This window comes from Aquila chrysaetos, chromosome 5 (assembly GCF_900496995.4).
Source record: "Aquila chrysaetos chrysaetos chromosome 5, bAquChr1.4, whole genome shotgun sequence".
NCBI lineage: Eukaryota > Metazoa > Chordata > Aves > Accipitriformes > Accipitridae > Aquila > Aquila chrysaetos.
In genome coordinates, this window is record NC_044008.1 from 418,038 (window position 1) to 439,428 (window position 21,391).

The following is a 21,391-nucleotide window of genomic DNA, read 5'->3' on the forward strand; positions in this document are numbered from 1 at the left end:
GGAAGGAGTGCAAATGGGATCTCCTGATGTGAGAGCTGGCTGGTATGTGGAATTGGTCAGCAGCTCTGGTACACACCCATCTTGTGTCTGCACCTGGGAACAGAGGTAGTAAATTGATGGGTGTGTTGGAGAAAACTACTGTGGCACCACTGTTGTAAGTGTAGAGAGGCCCCAGGGTGGGCTCAGGTCTCCAACAGCTGCCACTTCACACTGCCTGCCAGGAGGAGACCTTCACATATGGCTTATGGGTGACCCCACAGGTAGCCCTTGGGAGAAACCTTTCTAGGGCATATTCCCTGCAGCACTGGTGGATCCTAGTCTTTCAGCTCTCATCTCTCCTTGTAGTAATGGCTTTAGGCAGGAATAACAACCAAAACATTTCTTAAAAGATACCACAGACTGCAGAGGCCAAAGGGGTCTGTAGGCAGCCCAGGTTCAAGCTGAGTCCATGCAGATGCTGGTGGCTGGGTTGTGCAGCTTCTCAAGCAAGACTTGGAATCGGAGTGCTCTGTGGGCTGTGCTGCGCTCCAGGCACGGTGTTGTCCTTGGGACTCAACACAGAGAAGCTAGGAGGAGGAATACGGCGGTGCATCCTTTATGGGAAAACCTCTGATGCTGACGAGATATCCTCTGTTCCTCAGGGCAAGATGGGGACCATACCTCATGAGCAGACACTATGGGAGCTGGCACAGTGGCTGCCACGTCCTCAGCACATGCCAGAGGGATCCCTGCACTAACAGAGTAGGAGAGGGAAATTGTCTTGCGAGACAGAACAGAAGAGGAAGATTCTGCTTGAGCAGTGAATGAGACGAGGGTTGGCCTGAGTCCAGCCTCATGAATAAATGAGCAGCTTGGGTGCTAGGAGTGACATTTCTAATAGGGAGGAAACAATAATAAATCAAATGGGGCAAATCTGTGTCTGAGAGACTGTGTAAGAAGGCAATTTCTGGGATTATTCTGAAAAGGAGCAATCACATATCAGTGTGTAGGGGACTCAAGAAAGGGAAAACCCACAGCCACTCTAGGTTGGGGCTTTTTTTGTCTTTTTTTCATTTCTTTCAGTCTTAGAACCTATGAAGCAAAGAAAAATGGGAGCTTCATGAGGAACAGAGGTAGTAGGATCAAACTAAAGAGTTCTGCTGTCCAAGCCACCTGTGACGTTGCTAGCCCATGTAAAAGGCATATATTGGTAGCTTCTAGAGTCCTGTCAGGCTGGAGACCTACTTTGTGCTGTGCAACAGAGAAGAGGCAGGACCAGATCCTGGAGCTCCAGGTTGTTGAGTCAAACAGTAGAACAGCTGGCAATGCAAATATGGCGTGCAAAGAGGTGGTCTTAAAGAGCTGACACTGCGGAGCTGATTCTATATGTAGGCTTTAAGGGTTAAATGGGATTGAAATGAATGGAATGAACACAAGGGAAAAAACATGGTCTTTGGTTAGGACAACTGCCTTGTCATTTGCAGCTGGCTGGCTTCCATAAGCATCATTTCAGTAGGGAATTTTCCACAAGACCTGAAGGATGCTACAGTGGATTCTCCAAGGGAGAAGTTTGCAGGTACAGTGGAGTGCGTAGGAGGCAGCATAAACTGGTCTGGAAGACATGTTTGGAGATGAGAATGGGCTGGGGGAAAGTAGGGACTGGTCTGTGGTAGAACAGCAGTGGAAGGTGGATTTGTGCCTCAAAGGGGAAGGTAAGAATGTCTGCATTTGGTACGAGAGTGGAGAGGGAGCCAGCAAAAGCACTCTCAGGAGTGGTTGAGAGAAAGCCAAGATGGTTTCAGCAGCTGCTGCGGTGCTTTTACTTCGGGGTCCTGTAGCAGCAGGTTAAAGGATGCTTGCAGGCAAACACAACTTGAGAATGTGGCAGTCACTTGGGCTTCTTTGTGCAGGCCATGGAGCAAACAGTGGTATAGCACAACACTGGGAAATGGCAGTGGGACTTGACTGGCCAGGGCCTGGGATCAAGAGTTGATTAGCTATAAATTCCTTCATTAAAGAATTTTTTTTCCCAGTATATCTTGTTCGTTAATTTCTTCAAAGCATATTTAAGCATCTCATGAGCGCATCCCAACATGATTCGGTATACGCCTCATTACCATGTTTATAGCTATTGAAATTACCAGTGACCTTCAGAGCTGATGGTTGTGTGTATGACTCGCCCAGCTTGCATCAGTGATTCGTAGTCCTCAGTAGACCATTTATTTCTCTTCTCCTGTCAGCGCCAGCTTTTTCTTGGCTGCTCTGGTATTGCCCACTTGGTCTAAGGCCCCCACGGGAGAGGAGGGCTGTCACAGGTGAGTTCTGAGCCTGGCACTGAAGGAGAAGGGCCTGACTTTGCAGAAGAAAATGAAACAGGCTTTTGGAGTGACTTGTCAGGAGAGACTGCTGAGAGATGGCATCCACGTGTCAAGTCAGGCCCTGTTGAAGTCCAGCTGAATCCAAGCTGCTGCTTTGAGTGCTGTCCTTTCGGTCTGCCAGGCATGAATTGCTGTAACTTCAGAGCTCCTTGGCACCCATCTGCTCCTATCCCTGCCAGCCCAAAGCTCATGCTCTCTGTACCTCATTTCTGAAGAAGTTGCGTGTTTATACAGCAAGAAAAGTTTGAGTGAGCTGACTGAGACTGAGGTACCTACCTTCTTCACCTCAGCCTGCACTGGTAAGACCAGGCTTCAGCAATCCCAGGTCCCTGAGACCAGTGGGATAGCCCATGGCAAGGTAGGCATACCCTCAGTGGAGGAGGGTCAGGTTAGGGAACATTCAAACAAACTGGACAAAGGCGAGTCCATGGGCCTGATGAGATGTACCGGTGAGTGCTGAAGGAGTGGGCTGATGGCTTTGCCAGGTCACTCTTGATTACCTTTGAAAGGTCATGGTGGCCAGGAGAGGTTCCTGATGACTGGAAGAAAGCAAATGTCACTCCTGTCTTCAAGAAGGGCAAGGAAGAGTGTGAGGAACTGCAGGCTGTCAGTCTCACCTTGATCCCTGGGAAGACGATGGAACAACTAACAACAAACACATGAAGGGCAAGATGGTGATTGGGGGTAGCCAGCCTGGATTTGTGAAGGGGAAATCCCACTTAAGCAAGCTGACAGCCTTCTACAGTGAAGTGACTAGCTTGTTCCTTCTACAGTGAAGTGACTAGCTTGTTGGATGAGGGGAGAGCAGTGGATGTTGTTAATGTTGACTTAAGCAAGGTTTTTATATTGTCTCATGTAACATCCTCAGAGACAAACTGGTGAAATGTGGGCAACTTTAAATTTTTCCTTTTGTTAGAATAGACTCAGTTTGCATCGGTGTTCAGCTTGATGCCAGACGGGCTGAAACTTCAGTCCTTCCATTCCTCCAGAAGTAGCAAATCTTAAAAAGGAGTACTATGTGATTGAAGAGCCAAGCATAACAATACAAGAACAGAAGGCTCTGGAGAGCTGCATGAGCTCTACTCCACAGAGGGCTGATTTGGAAGTTGGAAATACAAAGTACTAGAAAAGGGAAATTTTCCATTGGGAAGTGTTAGCAGACCTTCTAAAGCATGGACGAGAGCAGTGGAAATAAGCTACGGGATTTGGGTCTATTCCAAGTTGTGACAACATCATAACCTTTGGACAGCAGGAGCATTTGCATCTCAAGAAAAGATCTAGAGAAGAGACTGAAATGAGTCTGCTGTTTGGCTTGTAAATCAGGCTTGCTTGCTTGTTTGTTTTTCCCTTGCTTCCTATAGGACTAATGCCTAGATATAGGCAATCATGAAGTTCCACTTCTTTGGGGAATTTGCTTTGGCTGGCATGGAGCAGTGCTTAATTTATTAGTAACTCTGGTGTTTGGATTTAGCTATGAATGACACATGGGCACTATTGTGGTGGGTGCAGGGATAAATCTGACAGTGCTGTCTGTGACGCATTGGGAGGGAGCTGAATTGGAAAGGTAGCAGCACATGGTAGAGTGTGGATGTGTCTGTGCCTTCTGCCAGTCAGGGTATCAAATACCATAGTAATTCAGGTGTTTATTTGTTAACTGATTGGGGGGGGGGGGGAGAAAAAAGAAATTGTTGTCCACTCAATTACCAGCAATAGAAATCCCAGCCTGGCAGTAGGACTGTAGTCCATGTCGGGGGTAAGGTGTGCTGCCATGTGCGTAATCGCACGCTCTTTTTTCCTGAGCTGAAAGTCCCGTATATCTGCCAACTGGGAGTTAAGCCTTATGTTGTGTTCCCACCACTGGCACTTGTCTGCCTTACCTGGGAAGGACAGCTTTCCCTTCCAGCCCTGCATGTTGCTTGGGGTGGGTGGTGAACATCCAGGAGCAGCAGGAGTGAGTTTCCATTTTCCTCAGAGGTCTTTGACTTGGAAGGCACCACTGCACTAATGAAGAGAGCTAATTACACAGTGATTTGTGTAGAGATTACCAGCTGGGGCAGAAAGCAGTGCAGCTAACACGCATGAAGCCTGAATGCTGAAGAAGGTGCAGGGAGGGATGCTGGGAGGTAGCGGAGGACAGCAGGATGATGCAGAGGTGACAGGCAACAGTCTAGTCATTTGAGCGCAGTGCTTCTGCCTCCCCATGCTGTGGTGAAGCAGAGACATCTAGGAGAGAGGAGTCAAACGTGCTAGCCTCCACGGCCCTTTATGGCCTTCAGGACAGATGCCTCACCATGTTTCAGCTGTAGGAGGAAGTGTCTTCATGGGGAGGTAATCTGAAAGGATGGCTTTTTGGGACTGGGGGCTTACCTTTTCAAACCAGGCATTTTTGTGCTTTCTGCAGAGTGCCCAGCCCATTCTGAGGTGATAGGTAAAAAAGTGAGGAGCGTTGGGATACTGGGAGTTGTGCAGAATCCTTGTGCTATGGTGAAGATGAGCAATAATTGCTGTTTGTGTGGCTCTGACAGCACGCACAGCCGTAGGATATTTGCATAGCCTTGTGGTAGAAATTTTATTATTATCAAAGAGTTTATATCGAGAGCTGTTCCTACTGAGGATCGAAGATCTCGTTGCTGGGGATCATGTCGTACCAGTGGTCTCATTTGCTTGGTGGTTTCTTGCATCTAGTGCTGAATAAGTGCTGATCAGCTCTGTTCCTTCTGCCTGGTTGGAGTGCAGCCTTAGGAGAACAAGACAGTAAGGTTTCCCCGTGCTTGCTGGTTGCCTCATCACTGTCAGACTGTTGCCAAAGGGCCTTTTCAGTAATCAGCCACAGGAGGCTCCTCATCTTTTATGGGGGCCTGCCTGATGGTTGGAGGGAGCATCCAGCAGCCTCCGAGGTCACTGCCTTTGTGCTGGGTCAGGTCCCGAGACTTGCCTGCAAACCTGCGGTCTCTGCCTCTGGGAGAAGTGGCTCTTTCTTTAACTGTCACATTCACTTGAGTATCTTTCAGATCGTAGGCAAGCTTAAAATGAAGATGAAGTTTCTGCTATCAAAGCCACAAGGTTAAGTCACGATTACAAAGTTGGAGAAACAGCCATAGGAAAAAAGCGTAAGATAAGATTATGCAAGTTTAAAATAGGCATGATGTCAGCCTTCTCCTTCACCTGTTGTCCAGAGATTTGTTGAGGAGCTTAAGAATCCAGTTTAGTGTCCCCTCTCTGTACCGAGGGGTTTTATAACGGCTCCTGAAGTTTCAAAACAAGTCTCAAGGAACCCCACGTCTCTGTGATAATGAAGGGGATCTCTTGATGTGGTGGGCTTGTTTTTAAGAACTTGTTATCCAGATAATGCTGAGGGAATACTTTTGAGACTGTTGACAGCAGGGCCCCCAGAATGCCGATTCTTCTGTTTATTTTTTGTCTGGGATGTCAAATGAATTGCTGTTACAAATGCTACACCATTATATTTTTCAAAGGATGTATCAAAAGCTTACCACTTTGGGGTGATGTGCAGCAGTTTCTCTTGATCTGTAGCATTTTGTAGATTACATCGAACACATTAATTCACAATCTGTTCGAGAGACCACTGTGTTACAAAGAGTTAGGAAAGCATTGTGAGCCACAGTAACCTGAAAACATACGTAACTGCTCTCCTTCTCTGGTTCCTTGGATCAGGATGGTGCAATTAATTTGCCTTGTAAGTGCTTGAATTAAAGTGAGAGGTGTGCATCAGCCATTTTCTGGATAAAACAGGGGTAATATCCAGGCACTCTGGATATAATATATAAATGGGGAATATCCAGAAAGATTTCATAATGATTCTCACCTCCCTTTTTTCTCTCTTGCACTGTACATTTTTGTTCTCTTGGGTGCTCTGGGAATGGCAGTCATTTTCTCTGAGGCCATAGGAAATGTAATGGTCATATCTGATGCATTTTTAAATGTCCCAAAACAATCCAGATCTTTCATGCAGAGCCTGCTAGCATAAGGTGTGGGGGATCCAGTTGCAGTGAACTAGGAGATGACAGCTGACATCAAACATTCATTTGCGGGCACTGGTTTTCATAGCAGAAACCTCAAACTGTTTTGTAACCTCGAACTGTGCTGGCTAGTCTGCTTTGGACCCCAGTTCATCCTTCAGGTGTAATCAGAAGTGCTGGTTTTGTCTGTAGCTCTTCAGTAGTTTGTATCCTGGCTACCTGAAAACCATCTTTTTCAGCTGGCACTTGGTGAGGAGTTCAAGCTGATAGTTCCCTGGTTTAATGAGGATGCTCCTGATATGATTCTCTGTTAAAATCTCCTTGACTCTGAATTCATTTAATCTTCAGAGCACATTTCAACACTTCCTTTCTGTTTCTCTAACCTTTGAGCAAGTAAAAACAAGGCTTAATGGGTTGGGAGAATTTTGCTGTGACAGTGAAGTACCTTCCTGTTTGCTGTGTCATTTAGAGTGAAACAGCTCTTGGTTTTTTGAACACAGGCCAGTCAGGACACCCCAGCACTCAGAGTGACTTGTGTTGTCACCTTGGCCAATTTCTTTCCCTCTCTGCACCTCATTTTCCTTATGGGGCTGTTACTTCTCTGTTGATCTGAGGATGTCAGAAGTTGCAGTAAGTAGCATGTTTCCAGGAAATGGTTTTACCAAAACCTATGTTATGTCTGGGTCCCCCATTAACAATTCTTCTTACAAAGATGGATGCTACCAGTTTGGTTTCATTTTCGCAGCAGATGGTTGCATGAAGGCCATTGTCTACACTGTCTCTCTTCTGGATGTGGGTGAAAGAAGCTTTTGAAGGTTTCTTGAGGTGCTTTCTTCCTCCAGACGACACCTGACCCCAGAAAATTTTCTGTGCTCTGCCCTTTTGTCTTTCCACTGCGTTAACACTATATGATGGTCATTCCGGCCTTCCCTTTTTCTGGGAGCCCTGCTCATTCTCACTTACGTGTTTGTTTCTTCCCACAGTGCTGAGTATTGGCGAAGGTGGCTTTTGGGAAGGAACCGTGAAAGGAAGGACTGGCTGGTTCCCGGCAGAATGTGTTGAGGAGGTGCAGATGCGACAGTATGATCCACGGCAAGGTAAGCTGTTTTCTTAGATCTGAGTGTCTCTCAGCAGATGCACTGGACAGCCCTGGAAATTCAGAAGTACTCATTTTAAATTTCTAGCAGTATCTGAGTTTGCCCATTCTTTGCAATGGGTGATGGATGCATCTGAAGAATTATATCTCAAGGTGTTGGTTTATGTTACTGAGTGCATTACTATCCAGTAGTAGACATACTGATCCATGGTAAGTGTGTGGTACTGTCGTGAGGAGAGCAATCATTGGTCCCTTTTGCAGAGATTGCTGCAGTGGCAGGGTATTCTGCAGGCAACAGTGAGTGATGAAGCAAGAGAGTGTGACTGTTGATCTGAACCTCCAATCCTGCATTACATTTTAGGAGACTTCAAAAGAAAACAGTAATTTGCATGCATTTGTTCTAGTCCAACAGAAAATATTAAAAATGGCTGTGACTCAGCCCTGGCACTCCTGACCCTCAGTCTCCAGTACCAGTCACCACCTACCAGGAATTTGCTGTTCCTGGAGAACAGTGGTGTCAGGAGGAGCTGTGGATTGCACGCACCAAACAGTACAGTGTTCTTGGAGGTCACTGTGACTTAATGGGTGTCCTGCTGTTGTGGGGTATATCCCCACAGCTTACCCCTTGCCACTGACAGCTGCCCAGGCAGCGTTCCTCTCCCAGCCTGAGGACTGGGTGGGAAGCACTTCTGATAGGCCTGAACTTGTCCCAGTGGAAAGCAACTGAAGAGAACGTCTGGATTTTTTTTTTTTTTTTCTTCCAATGTATTACTTAAGAGAGAAGTAGCCCTGATTTGACAGATTCAGTGAAGTTCACTTTGCATATTAAATGAGCTTTAAAATTCACACAGGTGGATTCTGGTAAGTGAGAGTTAAACCTTGATTGTGAAGTTGGAAACAAAGTTGTAGAAGAGAAAAGAAAATCAATAAAATATACTTCTCTGTTTTGCACAGCAACTAGTTTTAACTAGTTTGTGGAAGCCTGAACCCACTTATAAAGTCTTGTCTTTTCTCTAATCCCAGTCCTTCCTGAGAGTTTTAAATGTATATGTTTGCAGCCTTAGGCATCTCCTTACAGGATGCTTGGGTTCCATAAGTGAGCCACTAACTCTGTGTCTGCTGTGATGAGTATGTGGCAGGTCACATGTGCTCTGGGACACTTGCATGTCAGTTCAGTGTGGATGAAATATTAGGTGCCTTTGGGACCTGGTCTTGTGGCCATGGAGGGTGTAGTGGCAGTGGAACTCCACTGGTAGCAGCATGAACCTGCACACTGCAGGATCTAATCAGCAAAGCTTTTCTCCCCCTGCCTCTGAATTGGTTCAGCTGTTAGCTCTCCAGTCTGCAGTTCCAGATTGTGTTCCCAATGCTCATTTGTATTCTTCCTTCAAATTATCTTTGTATGTGCTTCATCTTACTGCGCTGGTCACCCCTGCCTTTCCACTCTCCTGGCCAGAGAAGGCTCCTGTCTGAGCGTGGTGTTGTGAACTCAGCTGTACTCTGGGCTCGTTAGAAGTGAAGCAAATGTGTTTCTGTTGTGCTGATGGGAAACGCTTGATGACAGTGAAGACTTGAATGGGATATTGCTCCTTTTTCGGTGTGATTAGATCTGATGCGTTGGGACTTCCACTGAGAAGGTTCCACCTTCCTCCCTCTCATGCTGCTTTGGAGCTGTACTCTGGAGCCATCTCAGTGTGCAGGGGCTGTTTGCCCTGTCCTTTTGTGATGCTAAATAAAAAAGAGAATAGACTAATAGATGTGGTTTATAAGCCTTTCCTGTATCCAGGAGTTCATGTTTGCTGGGTGCCTTCTTGGAGAATGCTACGTGTTTGGGTTAAATTGAAGTTGTGTGGTGAAATGTGAAAAACAGATGGTGCTTAGATACTAAAGTTGGAGCAGAGGTATGAGCATTTTCCTCCAGTTGTCCATACTGTTTAGTTGTTGGCATGTCCCCTAGTGTGGTTTTGGCTTTTGCCGACTTTTACTGTTCCAGACAAAGCTCGGGCACAGTTTTCAGGTACAGATTGTTTGCAGAAGGTAGTTTGGATAAGGCCATGATGTTTATGCACAGAAGAAAGTTTAGCTGTATGGACATGATGTTGCTCTGCCACTTCTCATCAAGATCAAAGAAAGGCAAGTGTCTACCTTCTGAGTTTAAGTATAGCCTAACAGCTGATTGGGCTATGCACTGGTGGAAAGGGTTTGGCCTGACTATACTTTGCTGGGGAACAAAGCCACATCAGACTTGCAGACATCTCCAACTGTGTTTATTGATTGAGGAAAGTAGCAGGGTTGCATGGCAGATACCTGACTAGACTCTTGTTGGAGCAGATTGCAGATGACTGTGACAAGGATGACAGCAGATCAGGAAATTCATTGTGATCTTCATTGAAATTCAGAGAGCGCAACTTTCAGGGTTGACATTTTGGAGACAGTATTAGGATGTTCCTTTAACCTGCATGTATTTTCATGCTTTGAGGGAAAAGGGCATGAGCTGCATATTGATCTACCTAAATGAGCCAAGTTCTTCTCTAAGGGTGCCTCTGGGTCAGCACTTCCCTCCCAGGTCCCAGTTCGTAGACACTGCAGCGCTTGTTGACTCTGAAGGAAGATGTCCTGTTGCCCACCTCTGTTACAGGTCCCAAGGCAGAAACTTAAGTTTCTCACTTCCCAGTGAGGGTCTCCTTAGATATCTCCTGTCCGTGGAACTGATATCCTTTGGAGCCTAAATAGAGTTTCTTTGGTAAATAACTCAAACCTTCTGTATGTTCTAAATTTATTTCTTCTGGCCCTACTGAGTTGGAGAACTCTGCTTTTGCCCATCTTCCCATAGAGTTGATCCTTCTTCTATCATCCTGACATCCCGAGAGGAGATCCCAGTTCTAGTTATCGATCCCATCACTTCATTACACACTTTTATTCCTCTCTGCACCTCCTCTAACACCATACCCTATATCCTACTGAAAGTGGTGTGACATTTCTATTAGATTCAGGGAATTAATCTTTTTGTGCCTTCCATGTGGTTGAACAGGCCTTGTCGTTCTGCCAATAGAGGATCAAGCTCATCAAGTGGTCCTCCCAGCTGTCGGTAGTCTGAGATCTGTGGGTGTAAGAACCTGCATGCAAACACCAGCTAGTCAAATCTCCTTGTCTCTAGATCCACAATGAGATGATGGTGTGTAGACCTGCCTTTGGGCAGTGGGAGTGCCTCCCCTCGGATCTCAAGGTGCAGTAGTGATTCTGCACAGGAATGTCTCTGCCTCCCTGGGCGGAGGCACTGGTGGAACTTCAGACGGGTGGGACTGCACTCCCACTCCTGCTTGTCAAGCAGCCACCTGGAGCTTCATTCATGGTTGCAGAGGTGCTGTGGAGAGTCACCTGGGTATGTGACCAGGTACCATGGGTGGGCAGCACTTGTACCTGAGAGACTGCAGATCTGTCTCCCAAGTGATGTAGGAAGATGGTCTTTCACAGTGTGAATGCATGTAGGGCTCTGAGTAAAATGAAACCGAAAAAGAGGTGGTTTGTCAGTGAGTGTTTTTCAGCATGTCCAGCCCATATGTATGTCTACTTCCCATTCTCCTTCCTCTCCTCCTCAGCATGTCCCCAAGGACCATGTAGTTTAGGGTTTAGAGAGTACCAGGTCACTGAGCGTGAGCTGCCTGACGTGCATCATCAACGAGGGAAGGAGGCACATGCCCCTGTGGCTTGTGCTGGAGCTAAAGCCCTTTGCCTGGTGTGGTGATGCCCCAGGCACACGTGAGTTGTGGTTCCCATTGCTGGTAAGTCACCTGCTATTCAGCTACTGAAAGTGTTCAGAGAAGGAGCGCTTGGTCAAGGGACTCTACCCAAACATCTGGTCCCTCAGAAATCAAAGTGGCTTTAAACCAAGAAATTATTTGGATAGGCTGCTATCTGCATGGCTAGTTTTAGTACAAGAGGAGGAAAATCAGATAGACGTTGACATATCTTTGCCTAAAGGAGCACAAGAGAGGAGGCCGGTGGACAGGTGAAAGCAACAGCAAAGCAGGCAGACTGCTCTGAGAAGAGGCTGTCTTCTCTGCTGATTGAAGTGATGGTGGGCAGTGAGATAAGGCTGAGGTATTTGGAATAGAAATGCCAGCTCATGAGTGCAGAGGGGAAGATGCTGAGCCAAGTGATTTGGTCGGTCCAACAGCTGTTAACGGGTGAGAACAGGCCAGAGCAGCATGTCTGTGCTTTAAGGAAAGGTAAAGGTAAGGGTAAAACTGAGGGTAGGAAGAGTGTGTGATGCATGAGTGTGTGTGCAGAAACAGAGAGATAGGACAAAAACATATACCTTTACATTGCTTTGGACAATGATAGTGTAAGATATCCTGGTAATAAGGATAGAGTCTAGATTTTTATATTTAATAAAGAAGAAAAATGTAGTGAAGTAAATGGAATCGACTGTCTTCAGTGCGTTAAAATAGAGGTGGAATTTTGAGGGACTGTTTTCAGTCAAAGCTACAAAAACCTGCCCTAATATGTATTCCTGGCAAAAGAGAAATCTTGCAGGTAGGGAATCCAAATATCATTGTCCCGAGGCCTCTAGGAATAAGCAAAGCTCTCAAAGAACAAAGACTAGGATTCATCTGCAAAAAAAAGTCTGTATCAGGGGGATCTGAAAACATAAATGTAAGAGCAACTTGCCAAAAACTCGGCTGAGCTAGACCTTGAGAATGTTAAGAGGAGTAATAGTAGATTCTTCAGCTGTACAAATAAAAGAGTAAGGAAAGAGGATATAGAGCTATTAAGCAATAGGAATGAGATAAGATCAAAGCTAATTAGATAAAGGTCCAAATCTACCAGAACAGTTCCCTGTCAAAACAGGCACAATGTTGGGTGGATGGGCTGTGGCAGGACTGATACTGCCGGCTGGGGAGAACAGTATCAGGGCCCTGAGGACACTAATATGTCTTAATGTCCCTGACCAGCTTCACCTGGGGTCTCCTCCCACACCACTGGTCCCAAGAGCTCCATTTAAGCTGCGGCTTTCAGTCCCTGCCTGAACTGTGTTGGAGGAGTCCCTGTCTCCAGTCATAGTCATGCCCATGGCTCTTGATCCAAATCCTGACCCATGGGCTGATTTCTCAGCTTGACCTCAGACCTGCCTCATGCCCAGTGATCATTAGACCTGGCCTTAAGCCCGACCTCCACATAAGCTTCGTGGCTTGTCTTGAGACCTGCCCCATTGCTGTGCAGGGCCTTATGAGCTGGACTCCTGGTTGGACGTGGTCACCATCTCTGGGTCTGTCCTGCTGGCCTTGCTCGAGTCATGGCCAGCAAGGCCCCTGCCCTGTGGGGTCTCCTGGGTTCCTGGCCCACCTCCCTCTGGGGGCAGCCCAGCCCTTGCAGCCCCCAACAAACAAATTACACCAGCCTTCTGAAAAAATAATAGGGAAAATTACTGGTACATTAGCAAAGATTTCAATGAGGTAACGGTGAACCTTGTGTGTGGGAGCGCTCTGGGCAAGCCCGGTTAAGGTGCTCGTGAGTTCACAGGGATAAAAGTCTTTAAAACAGATTTTGAAGGAAGCAAGAAATGGAGGAAGATGGGAAAAGGGGTAGGACAGAATGGTGTTTATCCAGGAACGTTTTTGTGCTAAAGGAGATTGATTGACTGTGTTGGCTAAGGAAATGCCGTTGTTCCAGTTTGCTTGGATTTCAGGACAGTGTCATGTGGGAAATTATTAGTAAAGTTGGAGGAAATGTGGGGGAGTACTAGAAATTTGTCATCTGTCACTAGCTGATTAACAGCTTCACCTGTTAAATGCTTTCACTAATAGCTGTGGCCAAAAGTAAACTGAAATGTACTGCTAATGTTTCCTTGTGACGTCTTATGAGGTGAGAACATTTCACTTTCAGAGCTGGATGAGTTGGCATAACAGAAATAGCATGAAATTCAGTAAGATAAAATATAGGATCTTGCACTTAACAGAAAATCTTCTCGGTGGTAACACGCTAACATTTTACTTCTTGAAACAACAAGAGGAGGCATATTAGTGGTTCAGGAGATGACTGTAGCGTCATGTGTCTGCGAACAAGGCAGATGTGAGCCTGGGATGTCTCGTACAAGGCATTTCCAGCGTGTGGGAGGTGTTAATGCTACGGCACAAGGAGCTGTTAACATCTGATCTGGAATTGATTGTCATTCTGATCACTGTCTGCAGGAAACTGGATTCACATCGGTCTTGTTCTCCTTGTGTGCACAGGCTTGCTGTTGGGAGCTGTGCTGCTCTAATAAGAGAAATTCAAAGTGTGGGCAGCCTCCATGTGCTTGGTGAGGAACCGAAGCCTCAACGGTGGGATCCCTTCTTGGATGGGTATTGAGTAGCGGCTTGTAGGGCTGTAACTCTGTACTACATGCTAAGCTTGCACACACAAATCTCAGTAATATCATTAGGGAGTATTTGCAAAATATGGAATTAAGTATGAGTATTAATTTTTCGGGACCTAGTTTGTCAATTTTTGGACAACTTTCTGCTCAAGTTGGCACTGGAATGCCTGTGCCTCTGCTTTGAACACAACTCATTCTTGCTTTGGGTTAGTTACAGAGTAGTCCAGAGTCTGTGGTCCAGGGAAATGTTGGGAGAAGGACCTGCAGCTTTGGTTAAAATTGCAGAGGAACGTTTGGTAACTGTAGTTAAGACAAAATAGCTGTTTGGGATAGGTTGCAGGCACTGTAAAACGTGCATTTACGTATTACACCTTGAAATATGGCAGTCCTGTGGTAGTGTCAGTGTCCAATTTGGGCTCATTTCACCATGAGCTATCATGTCTCTCTCCCCTGACCCTCATTCCCTTGCATTTTTCAGAATTACCTTTTGTGGCAGACCCTGACTGTCTCTCCCACCTGATTTCAGTGGTGGAACAGACCTCACCTGCTGTACAGAGCATGCTGATCTCTCAGGAAGTGACACCCAGAAATTAAAGGACAAGTTTGGGTGTGTGAAGCAGAATGTGCTAAATGCTTCGATGCATATGTGCAAGCAGCCTGTTGTCACAGTAACTCGTCCGTGGACTGAGAGAAGGTGTGAGAACGGAGCATAAGCTCCCCGTGCACTGCAAGCCTGGAACCCGGCCTTGGTAGAAATCCAAGACTGTTGGGTATCACCTTGCTACTATTTGCCTCTTGCAAGTAGTGTTTGTTTGGAGAGAGGCTGTACTGTCTCCTCTAGGAAACATTCTGTGCTGTTTATCTGCTTCCACGTACAAGTCTGCCTTAGCGGAGAGAAATGTAGGGAAGCTCTTTGCAAACTTAATTAGGCTGCATCTGAACTGGTGGGCTGAAGAGCACTTGCAGACATGGGGTCTGGGTTTTCCTGCAGCTGCTTCCCCACCGTACAGGGACGTACAGCTCTCTCCTCCCTCGGAAGCAGCAGAGACCTGGGATGCTCTGGCAGTCCCCCGGTTCAGACGGTTACAGGGCCAGGAGGTGGGCGCGCTGCAGACAGGCCAGCTCTCCAGGACAGGGCTTCTCGAAGGATGGGCAGGACTTCGGCACTGGGAGACAAAGGGGCACAGCTGTGCAGACCGGGAAGGCGCCGATGCCGGCTGTGGTTGGGACCGACTAAGAGCTATGGCTAATCCTGGGTGTGCAATAACTGTGGCACAAGTATCTTCTTTAACGGGTTTTTTTCCTTTTTATCTTGCTTTGATTCCTCTGGAAGGATGTGGGAGTCAGTGGTGTCCAGGGAACTGTTTGTTTTGCATGGCAGAGATCTCTCCTTACTGCTCCTTGTCTGCCCATTTATTTGTGGCAAGATGTCCAGTTTTCCATCGTCATAGCATTTAAATTACTAATACGTGAAACCGTGTTAACTGAGTTCCTAGTGGACTTAGTCTCTGACATTTCATCTTTTTCTGAGAAAAGGAAAATAATTTTAAGGGTGGAATACACCCCCCTCATATGACGGGCATGTATTTAGTTACTTCCTTGGTACCTGCGGGTAGCAGCGGAGGTGGCGGAAGTGTTACCGCATCTTCCCATTGTGGAAAGGCTTTCTGAAGAAAGAATTAGGAGCTTGAACCACCATTTGATCAAGAAATGAGTTTCTTGTGTAAGAAATGTTTCAAAATTGTAATAACAATTGTTGGGTACTTCACATTATTTACAAGTCTAATAGTGAGAGCATCTTGTTGGCTGGGCCTGTCCCCTCACTGTCTCTCCTAGTGGCCAGCGTAGATATTGGAGGAGCAGATGGTGTAACAACAGGATTTAAAAAAATGACTAGCATCACTGTTCCTGAATCATCCATTCCCGTGTTGTGTAAGAGAGTCAAGTATTTTCCAGCCTGGTACATCAGAGGCACCAGAACACATCACCACTGAGGAGGATGAAGTGTTGGTGTACATGCTCGGCCCCAGTGGTCTGAACCCAGACCACATCGTCCAGAGCCCAGCCTGAGCCCTGCTTCCTTTGCAGAGCAAGGCTGTTTCTGTCCTGGCTGCTTGGGCTCAGGACGGGAGGTTGCAGAAGTCGTTGGCTGTTTCTTTTGGTAGAGGGCACTGTTGTTCTTCACTTGTCTCTGATGCCAACCTCAGGTGATGTAAATGCGTAGGTTGCAGAGGAGGACGATTGTGGAGGATTTTGGTACCTTAGTGAAATACAGCGCTCTCATTTCCTGCAGTGAATTGATCGTCTCCCTCCTGGAGGTCTGCACCAGCCTTTGGGGAGGTCGGCTTGTTTTGTTATGGTACCCATTTTATAGCTTTATCTCTGTGTGTCCTGCATGTGAAGGCACAGGTTATCTATTCCACCTTCTCATTTTGTTTTCTTGGTGTGTTACGGAGTCTGCCTTGACCAATGGTGATCCTCCTCTGGAGAGCTCTATCCTAAAGTGAGACTGGGGTGGTATTGAACTAATGGGGGAATATAGCCTCATCCACAGGGAGACTGGATGGTGTGTAGAGTGATGGCATGGAGTTGTAGTCCTGCAGCCGAGATGCTGTTGATGTCCCCTGTGGCCATTTGGATGGGTTGGGTCTTGTTGGTTGTAGGTGTTCACATGTAGCACCCATGTACCTTGTTGTAACTTAGCAATCATTGCTTTTGACAAATACCTTGCTTTTTCAAGAAAGACTGCAATAGAAGTGGAAGTACGGACAGCAGGAAAGGAAAAAATTCAGTCAGCTAAACTTCCCAGGGCTGGAAAGGAGAAGCCGTGCCTGAGCAGCGAGCACCAAGTCTGAACACTGCGGCTTTTCTGAGCAGGCTCTTTGAGAGTCCCTGCATGGGGGGAAGGAGTTCCTAAGGAGGCATTTGCCTTGGCGCAGCAGGTTGGGAGTCAAAGCAGCACAAGCCCAGCCTCAGGAGCTGGAGCACCATCCCGAGAGCCCCTGTGGGAAGGAAGGTCTCTCTTTCACTTTTCCAGCTCTTCAATGTGGCGTTGCAGAACAATCAGTGAGAAGATGGACATGCAAACGCTCCACTGCAGCTGCACTGGGAGTGGATCTGCACCTCGGCGCTGCATGATGAGCGCCTGCACTTGGTGACAAGCTCAGAGGTGGCTTTCTCGGAGGATACTGAGTGACAGCTCGCACGCCAGACGCAGCTGGGGAGCAGCGCAAGTGCTGCAAACTGCCCTGCTGTGACTCCCTGCGTTTCACCTTCTGACTTTGAGTTCAGTCCCTGCTTTAGTCCGTACACTTAACGATCCTGGGGAGAGACTTCAGCATGAACTGAGCTGGAGCCCTTCTTGGCCTGCTGCCTACCAAGTCATTGTGCGTGACCCAGCCACCATGCACTCAGTACTCGGACTTCGCCCAGGTAGACAGGCAACCTGAAGAAAGCTCCGAGCTTGGGACAGGAGGAGCGAGGGAAGCAGAGGAGCAAAAGCATGGAATGACCAGCATGGACTTACCACAGACAAATTGCACCTGGCGTGCCTGATGGCCTTCTGCATTGGGGTGGCTGGCTCTGTGCACAAGGAGAGACTGGTGGTTGTTGTACACCTTGGCTTTCATCAAAGCCTTTGACACAATCTCCTGTACTATCCTTCTAGCTGTTTACTTCCACATGAAGAGTGGTGGCAAGAGTAGATCTGCAGCTTAAAATGAAATGTGTCTGCTTTTACCATGGTCTCTTGGCTGGAGAGAGATGACTCTTCCCATCTGGCCGCTCATAAGGTGACAGTTCCCTGACAGAACAGGAAAAGTGTGTTGAGCTTTCTGCAGCTGACTGCTGTCGCAGCTGGAGTTATGCATGCAGCACATGAATACACGGGAGCATGGGCAGAAATGGCTGAAGACCTGATAACAATAGAGCTGTAGATTTTGGAGCATTGATTGACACGGCCAGCCAGCTGCTGCTGGAAGAGCATGCAAATTAAATCCATCTTCCAAGAGCTCAGATAACCTCTCATGTCCCCCGGGCCTGGTGCACCATTCAGCCTTCCAAGCAGAGCTGCTTTTCCATCCAATGTGCATCAGTTGTCATGCACGAGGTGGGAACGAGTCCTCTGGCTACTGCTATACCAGCATTTTAAAAATCCTTTTGATTTCTCTTTTCACTTTTCTGACTTTCTTCCAAGCCTGATCCTGTCTCCCATTACATTGCTGCTTACGTTAGGCTTCCTCTCTGGCTGTGCTGCCTTTAACCTTGATCCCCTTTGTTTCTCTGAACTTCCCTCCCATCTTAATTAATCTGCTGGTCTGCTGGCAGCTTCCTCTTGTGGTCAAGAATAAAGGTCAGTGTTATGAATATCCCAAGGTGCTGCTTAGGTTTTAAAGCTAATGTCTATTAGATTTTCTGATTTTTCCCCTTTTCAAAGTGGGAACTTAAAAGTTTTAACACTAGAGTCTTTCCAGGTTCACTTTTCCTTAACATTTCCCATAACAGAACACTTCATACTGTTTTGACCACTTAGCAACAAAGCCATAGATGTATCATGAGTAGTTTAGTGGTCAGGTTTAGGTTCTACAAATGTTCTGGGCATGAACTGAACACCTGTGTTCCTTAAAGGGATGGGTATAAGAATACTGAGGTCAAGCAGGGTGTATCAAGGAACAGCACAAAGTACCGCGATTTCCCCTGCCAGTTACCTATGAACTTCTTATCAATGCCTTGGCACTCTTAGCCTGTTTATCTCACTTGTACTATGTCTCCAAGGACTAAGGATGTGGTTGTCTTAAAGCACTCAGGCTGACATTTGAACTGTTCAGAAAGCAAGGGAATTTGAAACGCAAAAAAAGCAGTTGCTTGAAGTGGTTTCTTTTGGGCTGATTTGTTTAGGTCTGTAAAAGAAAAAAAAAGTCTGTAGCATTACTTAATTTAAAAAAAAACCCACATCATGGCTATTTGGCCTCCTGCAGAAGGAATTTGGACTCAGCAGAATAGTTTTATGGACATTACAGAGCATAAAGAACAAGAGGCTCCCTGGAACAAAGATGTGCACTGCTGCTTCTGGTAGCCTGGGAGGAGAAGAGGTGCTGGCTGTAGGCTCTAAATGGAATAATTCCGAATTCTGCATCTCTCTTGTTTCAGCAAAGCACTACTCTGCACATGGTGGAATCAAGCTTACCTGTAGCTTATTCCAGAATTCTTGACAGAAATCAGTCCTTTTTATTGCCATCTGAATGCTTGACCACAGGCTGGTTGTTTCCAGCTCTGTAAAGTTTCTGCTGGTCTGTTGATGCTATGTAAGTTGCTGCAGTTAGTGTCTTCTAATCATTTTTGTTTCAGGCTGATTTATGTTGTATTCATTCCTAGCACTGTCTTTGATACTAGCTCAGTCGAGTTAGTAAGTTAGAATTTCTGACTTTTTTTAAGCAACTGTGTCATGAGTTGCTAATATCTTCTGGCGCTGTTTTGTACTATGCACTTCCCATTGTTTCTGTAGCTCAACAGGCTTAAAAGAAATGGATACAAATCCTTTCTATATCTAGCTCCCTGCTTTTCTCAGGTAACTTTTTCGTTTCTTATCTTCTGGAGCTTGCAACAAATGTTTGTCCAGCTTCAGGCTGCTGGGCAGCTGGTGAATGGTAGAGGCCTCTTAATTAGGTGCCTGTCCTCAGAGCTGGCTGGACAGTCTGAATCACAACATGTGTGTGTGTGAAAATGCCCTTGAAGTTTGCTCCAGGAAGCTTCTTGGTTCAGGCAGCTCAAGTTCAGATTCAAGGGGTCTGAGTCGGAGGCCATCGGTAGTGTTCGTCTTGCCATTAAGCATGCGGGGAACCCGGGTAGTGTGGGTGGTCCTGCTGGGGCCGGGTATCTCACTGTAAAGCGTAGAGCACTGGTTAAGGTTAGGTTTCCCTTAGGCAACCTAGATCTCCTCTGTAACTTTGTAATTGGTTTGTGCTATGTGCTCCAAAGGTAAAACATGATACAGCATTGCTGTTAAGTTCCAGGTGACCCATTTCAATAATATCAAAATTAGAGACCGAATCAAATAATCAAGTTCTTGGTGGGTTTAACATGTACCTCAAGATCGATGTCAGTCTTTCATGCCATAACTACAAGAGTCGTCCCCACTTGTCCTTGAAACACTTGCCACTGACTCAGCTTTCTTCTGCTTCTCAGTTACTTGCTCTGTGTTCCAGGGCTTACTGAAAATGTTATTCCAGAGAGATCATCAGTGAGATCCTTAAAAGATCCTGGCTAAGAACTCTTACCTAGAATTGCTAATTTTAAGGTACTCATCTCTCATAGTTGTTGTTCAGCATCTCCTGTAGTTACCACTAGAATAAAAACTGCATAGTCAGTATGCATCATCTTTTCTCTGTATGAGGGGAGAAAAAGAATTCTTGCTTAAAGAGTTTAGCCTAAACTGCATTATTTTTCGTTATTATAATAGACAAACACCACTGCCAGGATATAAAGACCAGTAAGTCTGATTTTTTTTTTTTTTTTTTTTTTTCCATCTTGCAAATTAGTGAAAACTAGAATAAAGCAGTATTTTATTGACTCTTCCTTATTGTAAAACCTTGTCGGGGGAAGCCCACTAGATGTCCTACAAGTCTTTGAAGTAGTCAACAAGTACTGGGACAAGGATTGATGTAGTGTATGAGGGCTGTCAAAAAGCTGTTAAGTAGGCTTTCTCAAAGTCTGCTTTAAAAAACAAAACAAAACAAAACAAACTTGTTGAAAGATAAAAAGCAAAGGATATAAATAAGCAGGCAAGTTTTACAGCAGATGGAGATTGCCAGTGGTGGGCCACAAGACTTTCCAGATGAGGAGAGAATGAATTAAAAAGAGAGGCACATGTGGGGAGATTGTCAGGAGAATACAATGGGAGTCTGAGAAAGTACGGAGAAGTTGAGTGATTCATTGTTTGTCTAAACATGAGAATTAAGGGACAGTCGGTGAAATTAGGCAGCAAGGTTAACGCCACAAAATGAGCTATTTCCACACAGCACGCAGTTGTGGATCTTATTGCCGCAGTTAGTGCAGATTAAAGGCTCCCAAGGAGATTAGGCAAATCCATGGAGGTTGTGTTCCTTAAGTTTAGTGGTGTAATGATTCTGATACTCCTGCTGCTGAGGGAAAAAAATGAAGCCTATTCTAGCACATTCTTTGTTCAGAGCATCTGCACTGACCACTGCTGTTTGCCAGTGTGCAAAGCCTCCCTGAAACCATCCTCTTGAAAGGTCTTCCGCCAGACCCTTCCCATCTGGGAAGTCTTTTAAGTCACTGTGCAGAATGAGAGCGGCCCAGTCTTCGGTGCCAATCCCAGTTCTCCTTCTGCAGCAGGAGTGTAATATTTGAGGATCGGCAGACAGAAACACAAATGATCCTCCCCAGGCTTGCTGTGGTTGTAATTCCTGCGCTACTTGCAGTGTCACCGCCCTACTGAGGTGCCCAGTGCATGCCCCTATCTCCAGAATCTCCATTCTCCGTAGCTGGCACCAAGTTCCAGGTTGGTTGTGCTGTCAGTGGGTTTCCTTGCTTGGCAATGAGCTTTTGCAGGGGGACAAATCTCACTTGCCAGCTTCCCCTC

The 21,391-nt window shown here is 46.3% G+C and overlaps 1 protein-coding gene across 1 annotated transcript in view; it reads left to right on the forward strand.

Moving 5' to 3' along the window:
• SHANK3 (SH3 and multiple ankyrin repeat domains 3) overlaps positions 1 to 21,391 on the forward strand; it is a 372,381-nt gene that overhangs the window by 214,040 nt on the left and 136,950 nt on the right. Inside the window, exon 13 of the mRNA XM_041123382.1 lies at positions 7,321 to 7,434. Within this exon, the coding sequence (XP_040979316.1) occupies positions 7,321 to 7,434 (114 nt within the window). The remainder of the gene's footprint in view (positions 1 to 7,320; positions 7,435 to 21,391) is intronic.